The sequence below is a fragment of the Ascaphus truei genome, chromosome 15 (assembly GCF_040206685.1).
Source record: "Ascaphus truei isolate aAscTru1 chromosome 15, aAscTru1.hap1, whole genome shotgun sequence".
Lineage (NCBI taxonomy): Eukaryota > Metazoa > Chordata > Amphibia > Anura > Ascaphidae > Ascaphus > Ascaphus truei.
In genome coordinates this window covers 12,960,112-12,974,059 of record NC_134497.1, presented here as the reverse complement: position 1 = coordinate 12,974,059, position 13,948 = coordinate 12,960,112, and the positions used below count along the sequence as shown (strand labels likewise).

Genomic DNA, 13,948 nt, shown 5'->3' with positions numbered 1-13,948 from the left:
CACACTCTTTCTTCACTTGCTTTCAGTTACCCTTTGACACCTCTAGCCATAAAACACATCCACACCGGGGGAAGGACAAGCACAGATAACATTCCAAGAGACACTGTTTTCAAGTTATCCTTGATATATATATATATTGTTTTTTTGTTTTTTTAAACACAGACTATGCAGAATTACTCATTTTAAAGCACTCACTTTATCCCATGTGCGTCTGCCCGTGATTTGGGAAAATGTCAACAGCACTTTGGTAACAGGAGTTAAACAATGTAATGGGATGTATCAAATTCTGCATCTGTGTAAATCATTTCCATCAATTTCCTGAGCATCAGTAAACTCTCCCAGGTTAGGGAAGACACGGATAGTCTGAGTCTGTTATAAGAAACCTGATTAAAGCAACAAAACGTGAAATGGTATATGTTTTCTTTTTTTTTTTTTAAATAACTCAGTTCTGTAGTACTAGATAAGTGACTTTTTTTAAATTTTTATTCAGCTCTTAATGCCATTTTCTATTAGTTTTAATATACTGAGCACCCTTTGATTTCTATAGCAGGTTTTAGCCCACCTCCCCAGCAGTGCAAGATCTTTGCCACACTTTCCTGTTTGTGATCATTTGTTACCAATGTTCCCAGCAGTTGCGGCTGCAAACTGTAACAATAGTCAATGTTATCTTAGTAATGTCAGAATTGATTGTAGCTGCTGAGTTTCACTGACTGAACGACTGATTGAAACTGAAAGGCGGCCATTTGGTTAGGCACACAATCAGGATTTTGACAGATTTATAAGAGGAGCAGCAAACGATTGCTACCTTAGGTAAGAATGTAGAATTATACTTTGTCACATGCTTTACATATAGAAAGAAGATAAAAAGGAAATTGTGTTTTAACGATCATCTTTTCTATGACTAGCGGCATGCAGACGCGTACTGTATATGTATGTATGTATGTATGTATGTCTTTATTTATATGGCGTCATTATTGTACATAGCGGTTCACAGCAGTAGTACACTGGACAATATAGAAATAGCAAATAATGGGAAGTGCTTCAGACATAAAAGTAACATTTAGGAAAAGGAGTCCCTGCTCCGAAGAGCTTACAATCTAATTGTAAGTAGCAGGAACGTACAGAGACAGTAGGAGGGCGTTCTGGTAAGTGCGTCTGCAGGAGGCCAAGGTTTATGTATCATGTGTATAGTATCAGCCACAGTGCTATTCATATGCTTCGTTAAGCATGTGTGTTTTAAGGTGGGTCTTAAAGGTGGATAGAGAGGGTGCTAGTCGGATATTGAGGGGAAGGGTATTCCAGAGGTGCGGGGCAGTCGGTGAGAAAGGTTTAAGGCATGAGAGGGCTTTAGAGACAACAGGGGTAGAGAGAAGACAACCTTGAGCAGAACTCAAGAGTCGGGATGGAGCAGAGCGAGAAATTAGGGCTGAGATGTAAGGAGGGGCAGAAGAGTGTAAAGCTTTCAAAGTGAGGCGGAGAATTGAGTGTGGGATTTGAATAGAGGCGCACCCCTGTACGCGTGAGCAGGGTTTTCTACAAACACCCAAAAGTTACAGGCGGGCTCTCTTTCTGTTCCTAGTGGAGCACGACAAAGAATTCTTCCACCAGAGGCGCCACCACCGGGAGTTCAGGTTCGACCTCAACAAGATCCCGGAGGGGGAAGCGGTAACGGCAGCGGAGTTCCGGATATACAAGGACTTTATCCGAGAGCGGTTTGACAACGAGACGTTCCAGATTAGCATCTACCAGGTCCTGCAGGAACACCCAGGCAGGTAAGCGCTCGAATTCAACCAAACCAGCTCACAGATATGCATGGAAAATGCTGCTTGAAGCAACAGTCCCCCCTCGCCCCCCCCTGTAAAAATGTTTTTAGCATAGATGGAGACAATGGGTTCCCCCATAGCTTAAACGCACAATCTTCACCTCCGGGAACCCCCTTATTTTTGAGACACTTACTGCTGAATCTAGTCTCCTTCAGAGAAAACAAAATGGCTGTTCAGATCTGCCGCCTGATGGGGGCCAACAGGAAGTTTGTTCTTGCCGCGTCCCACGCGCAGCGTTGAAATACCAGGAAATACCATGGCGCTGCCTTCACTGCTAAGTATCTCTGGAACCCAGCGGTCCCCCCAGGGGACACCCTGCTTCGCATCCTGGTCATAAAACAGGGTGTCCTGGGGGCGGGGGGTGATTGCAGCATTAACCACTTCCCTCCATAATGTTAACCCTGTAGTAAAGGTAGGTGGCGTCAGAGTCCCAGGGTTACCTTCCTAAATTGTCTTTTGCAGTTTCCAAATGTACTGTCGAGGCGGGATAGAACAATATGGCCGCTTGCAACTTCACTCATTTCATGCATAGGTATTTACATATGAACCACTTGTCAAAGTAATTGGCTACCTTATAGCAATGCAATCACCATTAAAGTAAGAAATGTACTTACCGTATGGGATTTCTGTGAAAAATCCAAACTTTTTTTTTTTTTTACTTTTAAACCGTTTCTCTTAATAAGAAAGGACAAGGAAAATCAGGGAGAATGGAAATGTCAAAAAGTCTTACCTCAAATGAGGTTCGATAAAGATTGAAATACGTTAAAAAAAGAGTTTAAAAAAGGTGCCAATCCTTTCCTCCCTTTTATCAGACAGCAGCGTTAAAGCAGCTGAAGTTTAAAAAATAAAAACAAAACACTTTTTTCCCCCTTTATCAATACAATCCACACAATGATAAGTAATTAGTTAAGTTGCTGATCAATCCGTTCTCCTGTGATCGATCGGCGAAGATTCGGCTCAGGGGGTTCACTAAACAGCTGTCAGTGCAGCAGAAGAGGACCAAAGTTGCAAAGTTCTGTGGGGAAGATCATGTGACCAGGCAGTCACTAGATACAATTAGTGCACTGCTAGAGAGAGGGCAGGGCTCAAAAAGGGGTGTGCCAGAGTCTGTTTCAGAAGAGGAAGGGGATGTGACTTTGTAAATGGTTGCTATAGAAACAAAAATGCTTGTTACATTAAAAATATTATAATCTGTCATTCAGAGTTGTTTAAAAAAATGCTACAAGTATTTTCTTATAGTACTGAACTGATTTATTATTATGAAAAAAAAAACACATGTAGGACATTGCTTTGTCTGCAGCTTTAAAATTAGAACAGAGCCGAATAAAGCGCGGACTTCATTATGGCCCTTGTCTGTAAACAGAGATATTGTCAGTCTTCTGCCACACCGCGGCAAAAAGCCCCCTGCCCCCGACAGCGAAGGGAATATATATATATATACATGCTATAAAAAAAAAACAAGAACATTCAAAGTATCTATTTATTTTACATTTGAAACATAATCCCATTGGATTGTCACTGTGGATACCTAGGCCCCTCTGCGATATTAACTCCACTTTAATGTATCCCGCCCTATGTTTGTCCTGTCTAGGACATTTAGCCGCGGTCACACTGCCCCTGGCACTCCCTCGCCACCATAACGCGCCCCCGGCACCTCGCCGCTTGAAACTCCGACGCCATGTTTAAATGTTCCATGTCGGGTGGCGGCTGCTCATGGGGAAGTCCCACACGGCCGCCACCCCTGCGCACCCTCTTTAAATGTCCCGCGCAGAACAATAAAGATGGCACGTTGGCTAGGCGGACCTGCGGGACTTGGAACTGCATCAGTAGCGCTGTTGGTTTATGTAAACACATTGTGTGCTGCTTCCACTAGCATTGAAAGGGTTAATCTGGGATAGGGTGTCCAGTATTGAACTGGACTGTCCTGTATTTGGACACTGTCCAGTAAATATTTAGAGGTAATACTGGACATGTATGTGTACACCACCGGTATTACCTCTCTGGACATAGTGACCTGACCGGCTTTGGGGGGGGACGGGATTTCCCAGAGCAGGGCTGCTGCTAGGGGGCTGGGCAACTTCCTCCATCCATTTTGGCTGCTGCTGGGTAATGCAGCCAACCAGGTGGAGGCGTCAGGAGCCTGGGGGTGGGGCCAAGGAGAGGAGGAAACAGCATGCAGTGGAGAGAGGGGTGTGTGTCTCCAGCACATTGCACCTTTCACCATTGTGTCCTGCATTTTTGGAGAAGCCACCTGGCCGACCTAATCTGGGGCGAGGCACCCACCCTGTGATCTTCCCGAAAAACGTGTCCTCCAGAACTGGACAGCATTTGCTACACGATCTACATGGAACCACCAAGGACTCTTGGAAACCCCACCCTCCCCCCTCCATATCCCATCATATGGGAACAAAATATCCTCAGACTACATCTCAAAGGCACTCCATCATTACATGGCAAATGTCCAGATGTTTAGCATTGCACTCAACCTCCAGTGGCAATATTTTAATGACTCCCAGCGAGTCTGGATCTGCATAAAGAATTTCAATAAATATCCGTCACTTCAGGTTTTTTTTTTTACTGTAACTTGTTGCAATAGTTATGGGTCCGGTTAAGAGGGACCCACCTGATGTTTTTATGGGGCTTTTTTTATGCGTCTCTGACGGGCTGTGTGGAGGTCGTAATGTACGAGAGAATTTGCCTGTTTTTTTTTTTCTTTCCTAGTTTGAGAGTGGCTCTCTTGGGGGGACCTTTTTTTAGGCCAGAAACACAATATTTTATATCAATAGCACTTTCCTCTCCTTCCCACGGAAAATGGATTTCAATAAACAAGTATTTCAAATGTTGCGTGGGTTCAGAGCGCTGGTCTTTTCTTGGCCAATGCATCGTGCGTATGAAACTATAAACACGCTGACCATTCGAAGCCTGGCAGGTAATTTCTTCACTTGGGCTGCCCTAGTGCAGTCGTGCCTCAGCACATGTGAAGAAGAGACCTGCGAGGTTTGGAAAACTCGCTCCGCTTATCATTTTATTTATGCAGAACGCTCATCTTGATACCATACAAAGGCATTTAACTACTACAATTTCTCCAGGGCTAACACAGCTTTTAGAACAAGAATATAGCAGGGATCCGATTCAGTTTTGTTATGCAGGCTTGTGAGAGCTTGTACAGTAATCTTAACCTTTTTATAAGAACAGTCTCACTACCCCCCCCCCCCTTTTTTTTTCTTAAACACCAAATGTCTGTTTAAAGCAGCAGTCCAAGCTTTATTTAAGTTTTATTCCCCTATAATATGTGCACCAATACAATCCACACAATAAGTAATTAGCTAAGTTGCCGATCGATCTGTTCTCCTGTGATCGATCGTCGAAGAGGGGGGGAGGAGGGGGTTCTCTAAATGGCTGCAGAGGAGTATTCTGCAGTCAGTGTGACTTTGTAAACGGTTGCTATAGAAAAAGAGAGCGAAAGCGTCTGTAGGGGGCGCCACTATCTCGGCACACAAAGAACTTAAGCAGAATGGCAGCGTTTAAATGTCCCGCGGGCCAATAGGAAACTGTGATGTCATCCCTGCGGCTTCCCATTGGCCCGCGCGACCTGGACATTTAAACTCCGCACAGATACCGGCACCGCCTACAAGAGCGACGTAGCTACGGGTCCACAGAGCTTAAATTAATGGGGTTCCGCTCCAGAGACCCCCTGCTTCAACCCTATAACAAAAAAATCAAGACCTGCCACCGGGATTACTGCTTAAAATGCAACTTCTCATAGAAAAATAACAATTGCACGCGCTACACAGAACAGGAGGAATTTTACAAATACATTTAACTGTGGGAGGGAGGCCAGCAAAATAATTTTTTGGGTTCTGAATATAAAAGGTTGGTATTAAAAGCGTTGGAGTTTTTATGACCACATTCATCGTGGTCATTTAAAACACCTTGTATAGAACAGAAAATGTATAGATGAGAAAAAGCGGGCGTCTTTAAAGCTGCAGTTCAAGCAATATCCTACTTGTTTTTTTTTAATAAATCAGTTCTGTACTATGAGAAAATAAAAAATAGAGATGTTTAAAAAAAATGCTACAAATGACATTATAATACATTACAAATGTAGCAAGCATTTTTTGTTTCTATAGCAACCATTCCCAAAGTCACATCCCCTTCCTCTTCTGAAACAGGCTCTGGCACACCCCTTTTTGAGCCCCGCCCTCTCTCTAGCAGTGCCCCAATTGTATCTAGTGACTGCCTGGTCACATGATCTTCCCCACAGAACTTTGCATCTTTGGTCCTCTTCTGCTGCACCGACAGCCATTTAGTGAACCCCCGACCCGAATCTTCGCCGATCGATCACAGGAGAACGGATCGATCGGGAACTTAGCTAATTACTTATCATTGTGTGGATTGAATTGATGCCCATATTAAAGTGGGGAGAAAAAACCCACGGCAGCTTGGACTGTTGCTTTAAGTTACAGAGTCATTTCCGTACTCTGAGTCTGATAAAATGTTGATACAATTCTCGAGGGCTGGAAAGCTATCAAAGGGGGGTTTGTGAATCAAGGCAAAAGTGGGGCAATTTTGGGGCAACTTACCCGCACCATCTGCAATGGAAAAAAAAAACCCATTGAAATCAGTAGGATTTCTTTGCTTGATCCATTGTGTCCTGTTTTGTTTTGCCCCAGGATTGCTTTTGCCCCGATACGTAGACCCCCATAGTGTCCTGGCTGCCAGGACCAGGACAAAACCAGAGCAGGAGAACTGCACCGGATTTATTAAAGCAAAAAAAAAAACCTATTAATTTTAATGGGATCCCTTCTCTTTTGTAAATCGGACGCAACTGGCGAGCCACTTTGGCCCCGATTTGGCAGCGGGGAAGTTCGGATACAGAACCCTCTCGTTTTCTAAGGCGGATGATGGAGCAATGGACCCGATCCAAAAACAGAAGTAGAACCCGCTCCACTTTCATTTACATCCCCGGGGCAGGCATTACCGAAGCAATAAGGTCGGAAGTCTGGTGGTGAAAAAGGTTAAAGTAGCAATACTACATTCCTACCCCCTCCCCCTCCCCCTTTTTAATATGTATAGCACGTGACAATGTAGAATGCTACATTCTTACCTAAGCTGGCAATCGTTTGGTGCTCCTGTTATAAATCTGTCAAAATCCTGATGGTGTGCCTAACATAATGGCCGCCCGTCAGGTTCAATCAATCCTTCAGTCAGTTGTAACTCAGCAGCAACAATGCATCCTATTACTAAGGTAACTTTGCCTATTGTTGCAGTTTGCAGCCGAAACTGCTGGGAACACTGGCAACAAATGATCACAAGCAGGAAAGTGTAGCAAAGAACTTGCACTTGCTGGGGAGGTGGGCTAAAGCCTGCTGTAGAAATCAAAGAATGCTTTAAAACTCAAAAGAAATGGCATTAAGAGTTGAATAATAACAATAATAATAAACACTATTATCTAATACTACAGAACTGCTTTATTACCCACCCCCATAGCATTTCACGTCTTGCTGCTTTAAGCATACCATTTCCTAAGGAACATCAGGACACTTTTGCGACACTCGATACCACCGCACTTGACGCACGGCCCGCGTTTTATAGGGTCGTTTTGCGGACGGCGTTGACATTTGCATTTCACATCATAAAAACCGCTGTTGCTTCATCTCCTATTCTCTGCTTTCGCTCTCGGCGGCTCGGATTCCTCCTGACTCATCAGCCGCGGCCGGCAGTAAAAGCTCGGGGAGTGGATGTCACCATTTGCTAAGCAGCCCGCAGCGATACAGAGTATTCCTGGGAAACGGGGCGCGTTTAACCCTTTGAGTGCATAACGCCGCGGGAATGGGGAGGAAATGACTCGGTGCATTTAAAATAGACGCACCACGGAGATTAAATGAAGCGGATTTAGGCCGTTAAATAATAACCCTTCCTCTGCCAGAGGTGCCAGCAACGCACTGCAAAGTGCAACATCGTTGGCCCATATTCGCTAAGCTTTAGCACGTCTTAACGCCCATTCATAGCACCATTTAGTAAATATGGGCGGTGTTCTGCTCAACTGAAAGTCGGGGGGGGGGGGGAAGTTGTTTTCTTTTATTCATTTTTATACTGCTGGTTCCACAATCTTTATTTATATTTTCAGTATCCGTATTGCCATTGTTTAACCCCCGAGATACCAAGCCCCCACAAACAGGGGCAGTGGGATGGATTAAAATAATGAAAATTCATTCAATTGATGCTAATGAGTGCAGTGTCCTGCTCTGCAAGCTCCTCTGGGCCATTCATCCTCGTTACTTCCACTTCGTCAGGCTTTTTATTACAGATGTGCAACATTGTCGCTAAACATCCACAGCCAGGTCTAAATTACCCTTTTTTGTGAATTTTTTTTTCTCTCACCTGAATGTCCATTAAAAACAAAACAAAAAATGCACCCAACTGTAAACATCGATCTGCAGGTAACCCTTTAAATACTGCGCTTGTTCGCTAAACTGGCGAAATTGATGAACATTGCCACTTTCACGAATATGTCCCCAAGACGCACCCGTTTTAAAGACGTTTGCCAAAAGAAAAAAAAAACACGACTTCTTGCCGCGCCTTTGGAGACATTGGTGACATCACCACTTCTTGCCACCGCAAATATACAAGGTGTGTAGAGTTCATGTTTCTTAATGGCCACCCTGTGTCTCCCCCTAGGGACTCCGACCTGTTCCAGCTCGACTCCAGGACGGTCTGGGCTGCGGAAGAGGGCTGGCTGGTTTTTGATATCAGCGACACCAGTAACCACTGGGTGTTGAATCCTCAGCACAACCTCGGCCTGCAGCTGTCGGTGGAGAGTAAAGATGGTGAGTCAGTGACTAGTCACGAAGAAGCCTTTCTGAGACCGCGTGACGAAAGCCGCCGTGGCATGGGGGGGGGGGGTCCGGCAGGTCCAGGGGGCGCCATGATATAGGGGCCACAACCATGGGTTTTTTTTCCGCACGTGTTCTAGCGGAGACCGCCTCCTGCGCTCCTGACGCTGCCGTCTGAAGAAGGGGTTCCTGCTCCTCTTCCGTTCCTGTCATCGGTGACGTTGCGTCCATGTGATCGCTCCGAGACGCGGTCATGTGATCGCAATTTGTCAGAGAGGGGCTTTGGCATTCTGGGGCCAGGCCCCCTGCGCCACACAAAGGGTTAAATAGAGAAAGTTGTAGATGGCGCATTTCTCTTTTAATTTAAGAGGCGATCCAAACACGCCATTTTAATTTTTTTACATAGGGTTGAAGTTGGGGGTCCCCATTAATTTCAGCTCCGGGGACCCCCAGCTTCTGGAGATTCTTATGTCTATACGGGCGCCGGTAGCCGTTCCGCTCATCTAGCAGGGGTTCACGTAATGGCCGCTTTACAAAGCTCCCGCGCCCTACCGGGCCAATGGGAAGCCGTGAGTCGGCAGGTGCGGTTTCCTTTTTCCCGCGTGACGCGGGAGCTTTAAACTCTGCCGAGATGCTGGCGCCCCCTTTGGAGGCAATTATCTCGCGAAGCAGGGGGTGGCCGGAGCTGAAAATAATGGGGTTCACCTCCGCAGATCACCCTGCTTCAACCCTATGTAAAAAAAACCGGCTTGGGCGGCCCCAAACTGCTTGCTGCCTTCTGCGTGGGTGTAAGTGCTTTATTTGCAGTTTTGCTGGCTTGGCATATTATGCATACTTATTACTGAGCATTTATTTACCACATGTGCAGATCATAGTATTAGTTATACGTCAATAATAAAATAAGATGTACAAAAAAAAAAAAAGTAAAGAAAAAAAAGTGTCCATGAAATAATCCAAAATTCTTACACAATAAAAAACCAATAATAGCTACAACAAATGTTGCAAGAGCTTATCGTATTACATATTTATAACCATGACCTATTCTGCTGATGTGGTTAGGACTGTATGTGCTAATGAAGCGTTATTTATCTTGCCTACTAATATATATATGGCTTCTCTATCTCTGCACGTCGCCCAGTCTTCCAGGGGGCCCACCAGTCATACAGTGCTCCATGGGGCCTCTTCTCGCAGCTCCGAGATGTGACGGTTCTGGAACCTGTAAGGTTTTCTCCTGTTCTGTGGCTGCCGGCACTCCTCAGTTTAAAGCTGCTACATTGTTGCATTCCATTGTGGCACCCCAGCCTGTTGCCTTGGCAACCCCCCTCTGCTCATATCCGAGTTGGTTTGCCTATCCTTCCCCTGCTAGTTGGTGTACCCCATGTCTCTTCCAACCAGCAGCCATAGTGCGTAGACGCACCTTTCACTGTCCCCCCAGAAAAGCATTCTTTTTTTACCTTCTCCCCACAAACGTTGCCTTTATACCTTCTGTACGCCCCCTCCAATAAAGTTGCAGAAAATAGACACCGTGTGCATTTAAAGGAGATGAGTTTAGCTACCTGATCCGACTCGCTTGCCACGGTGGGCTTGGGCCAGAATAGTGGCAAACCGCTTGTAAAGAGCCTGTTCTGACGGGATCGGCATGCTTTTCTATTCTGTAAGCCCTTCTTCCATGTCCAATATGTGTCGTTTTCAGAAGCAGTTTAAATCCGACTCTGCCAATCTGATCGATTTGACAAAAAAGCCTCCAACTCGCATTATTTTTTCTTTATTATTATTATATATTTTTTTTTTAAACGACAGCAGCAATTCCCGTAGCTCCGTTATGCATACGGCTTCTAAAAACCTCGCATTATTTTCACGCCACCTCCACGCTGATGAGATCGAGATGAGAGAATAGGGTCATTTCTCACATTTTATTCTGCTACCCCTTAACATGCCAAACTGTGCGGTTTGTCACTGCCCCTTCGGAGCTATTAGAATAGACCCCCGTGTCTCTTCAAATGTTGTTGAGTTTTTAATTATATAAGAGACCCCCTGCATGTGCCTTCTTCTTTTTAAACAGAATCTGATATAATTAATAAGAAGATATATTACTGCAGCATTCCCCACCGTTTGTTCCCCCTCCCTCCCTCAGCACCCCCCCCCCCCACTAGGGGTCTCCCAGAGCTATTCCGGGATCCCCCCTAGTTTCCTCTCTCTGGCACAAAGGCATAATAATAGTGTCCGACGGACTCAAAATGGAGGTGGGGGTCAGAGATCAGAGCTTGGCAGCCAATAGAAATGCTTCAGTGTCTTTGGGATATGATGCTGTGACTTTCTATTGGTCACCCGGCGGCCATGTTAGTATGTGTTTGGTGTCAAAACAAGCACACAAAAAAACTCGACAAATATCTTCGGTCCCATGGACGAGCTTCAGTTTTTTTTGGGGGGCGGGGGGGGGGTTATTATGGTAATCAGTGGCAGATTTCCCAGCATGCCCGGGGTGGCAAAAGTGTCTGCCCCCATCCCCCCTATACATTGTCCGCGCTCTCTGGCCTATTGGGCCTGATGGGAAGACACTTACATGTGGCGGCCGCCTCCCTCAAGCGACGCGTCGAACCCGACGCGAAACGTACGTCGGCGGCATAGGCGCATTGACGTCACGGCGTAACGTACGGGGGGAGGGGAGGGGCGGGCTTTTTGAATGTGCAACAAGGGATATTACCTGCATCCAGACTAGCAAGTTTACATGAGGCTATAACTGGACACGGCGATCCGAGAGGCACTGTGCCTCCCGGCATATACAAACTTTGTGTGCCTAATTCTTCGACTGATTGAACCACCTGCGCTGAAGCTGGGATATTCTGAAAACCTGACCAGTTGGTGGCCCTTGAGAACTGGCGTTTGCCACCCTCTGTCCTACTAGGTCCTTGGCTTTAAACGACTTTGTTGTGACTAACCAACGGTTGGCACGGTGCTGTACACCTCGGCACCACTTACCAAATATGCCCATTGCGTCTTTTGAGCATTCGATTCACTTCGGGACAGCGTCCTAGTGATTACTGGCAGCGCGACCAGGAAGGCATTAAATCTTTTGGTGCCAGCTGGGCTGCGTTTTGGGCGGGGCAGAGAAATGGGGGGGGCCCTCCACCCAGGGAAATTACTTTTTATTTCGATCTGGGTCATCTCGCGCAGCGATATCACTGGGAAGAGCTGCAGCGAGAGTCACGTTAACCCTTCTGCCCCGCCGGGCGCCTTCGGGGTGAGAAGGTGTTATGGGGCAACGGGTTGGGGTGGCTTCACCAGTCTCTACACAGGACCCCTGTAACTTCAAACACAATGTAAGTTCCACAGACCCACCTCGAATCTACAACCCCAAACCACCAAGGAGCGGCACAGCGAGTAAAGAAACTGACCGGTCACAATGACAGTGAGTGTATAATCGTGGCCTTAGAATGCTTAACGTTTAACCCCTTTGCTGCCACCGCGCTATCTTCCCTGGCAGTTGCGTCGTTTCCGCCTCAGTCCTTCAGACCGCTCACTGCTATTCGCTTTCCTTGGGTCGTTGAGTTGCACCTTTAAGAAGAAAATCTGTAACCTTTTAAGTGGACGGGAATGCTTCCCGTATCATGCACATTTCTTTGAACCGCACCAGATAAGTATCAGTAAATAGTGCTGCCGGAAGACAGAGATTTTTTGTTTACCCAGAAAAAGAAAAGTCCGGAAAGAAGCAAACCCACTTGAAAAACCTTCCAATAATTATCCTGGCATGTGGGACATTTCTGTTAACCTCTGCACTGCCAGAGGGACCTGAAGATTTGGGGCTCAATGCTAAAAAAAAACCTATTAAACGTGCGTATGAAAGAAACGCTAACTCCACCATTGAAAAAAATAAAAACATCCTATTTTTTCCCTTGCAACACGACGTGAAAAAGAAAACGCAATCCTTCCACTTTCTCCCGAAAAAAGTCCCCTGAACCTGTTTTAACCCCTTGAGTGTTAGCCATCATCTTGTTCTCTGCCACCTTCCCGGGCAGACGGCCATCTTGTTCTCTGCCACCTTCCCGGCGGACAGCCATCTTGTTCTCTGCCACCTTCCCTGTAGACAGCCATCTTGTTCTCTGCCAGCTTCCCGGCGGACAGCCATCTTTTTCTCTGCCACCTTCCCGGACAGACAGCCATCTTGTTCTGTGCCACCTTCCCGGACAGACAGCCATCTTGTTCTCTGCCACCTTCCCGGGCAGACAGCCATCTTGTTCTATGCCACCTTCCCGGGCAGACAGCCATCTTGTTCTATGCCACCTTCCTGGACAGACAGCCATCTTGTTCTCTGCCACCTTCCCGGGCAGACAGCCATCTTGGTCTCTGCCACCTTCCTGGGCAGACAGTCATTTTGTTCTCTGCCAACTTCCCAGCAGACAGCCATCTTGTTCTATGCCACCTTCCTGGACAGACAGCCATCTTGTTCTCTGCCACCTTCCCGGGCAGACAGCCATCTTGTTCTCTGCCACCTTCCTGGGCAGACAGCCATTTTGTTCTCTGCCACCTTCCCAGCAGACAGCCATCTTATTCTCTGCCACCTTCCCAGCAGACAGCCATCTTGTTCTCTGCCACCTACCCGGTGGACAGCCATCTTGTTCTCTGCCACCTTCCCGGGCAGAGAGCCATCTTGTTCTCTGCCACCTACCCGGCGGACAGCCATCTTGATCTCTGCCACCTTCCCGGGCAGACAGCCATCTTGTTCTCTGCCACCTTCCCGGCGGACAGCCATCTTGTTCTCTGCCACCTTCCCGGGCGGACAGCCATCTTGTTCTCTGCCACCTTCCCGGGCAGACAGCCATCTTGTTCTCTGCCACCTTCCTGGGCAGACAGCCATTTTGTTCTCTGCCACCTTCCCAGCAGACAGCCATCTTGTTCTCTGCCACCTTCCTGGGCAGACAGCCATCTTGTTCTCTGCCACCTTCCCGGGCAGACAGCCATCTTGTTCTCTGCAACCTTCCCGGGCAGACAGCCATCTTGTTCTCTGCCACCTTCCCAGCAGACAGCCATCTTGTTCTCTGCCACCTACCCGGGCAGACAGCCATCTTGTTCTCTGCAACCTTCCCGGGCAGACAGCCATCTTGTTCTCTGCCACCTACCTGGCAGACAGCCATCTTGTTCTCTGCCACCTTCCCAGACAGACAGCCATCTTATTCTCTGCCACCTTCCCGGGCAGACAGCCATCTTCTCTGCCACCTTCCCAGCAGACAGCCATCTTGTTCTCTGCCACCTTCCCGGCAGACAGCCATCTTGTTCTCTGCCACCTTCCCG

The 13,948-nt window shown here is 47.0% G+C and overlaps 1 protein-coding gene across 1 annotated transcript in view; it reads left to right on the top strand.

The window, feature by feature from the left end:
- The window catches only part of BMP7 (bone morphogenetic protein 7), a 69,956-nt gene that overhangs the window by 41,573 nt on the left and 14,435 nt on the right, over positions 1-13,948 (top strand). Inside the window, exons 2-3 of the mRNA XM_075571622.1 lie at positions 1,580-1,772; positions 8,505-8,653. Coding sequence (XP_075427737.1) covers positions 1,580-1,772; positions 8,505-8,653 — 342 coding nt within the window. The remainder of the gene's footprint in view (positions 1-1,579; positions 1,773-8,504; positions 8,654-13,948) is intronic.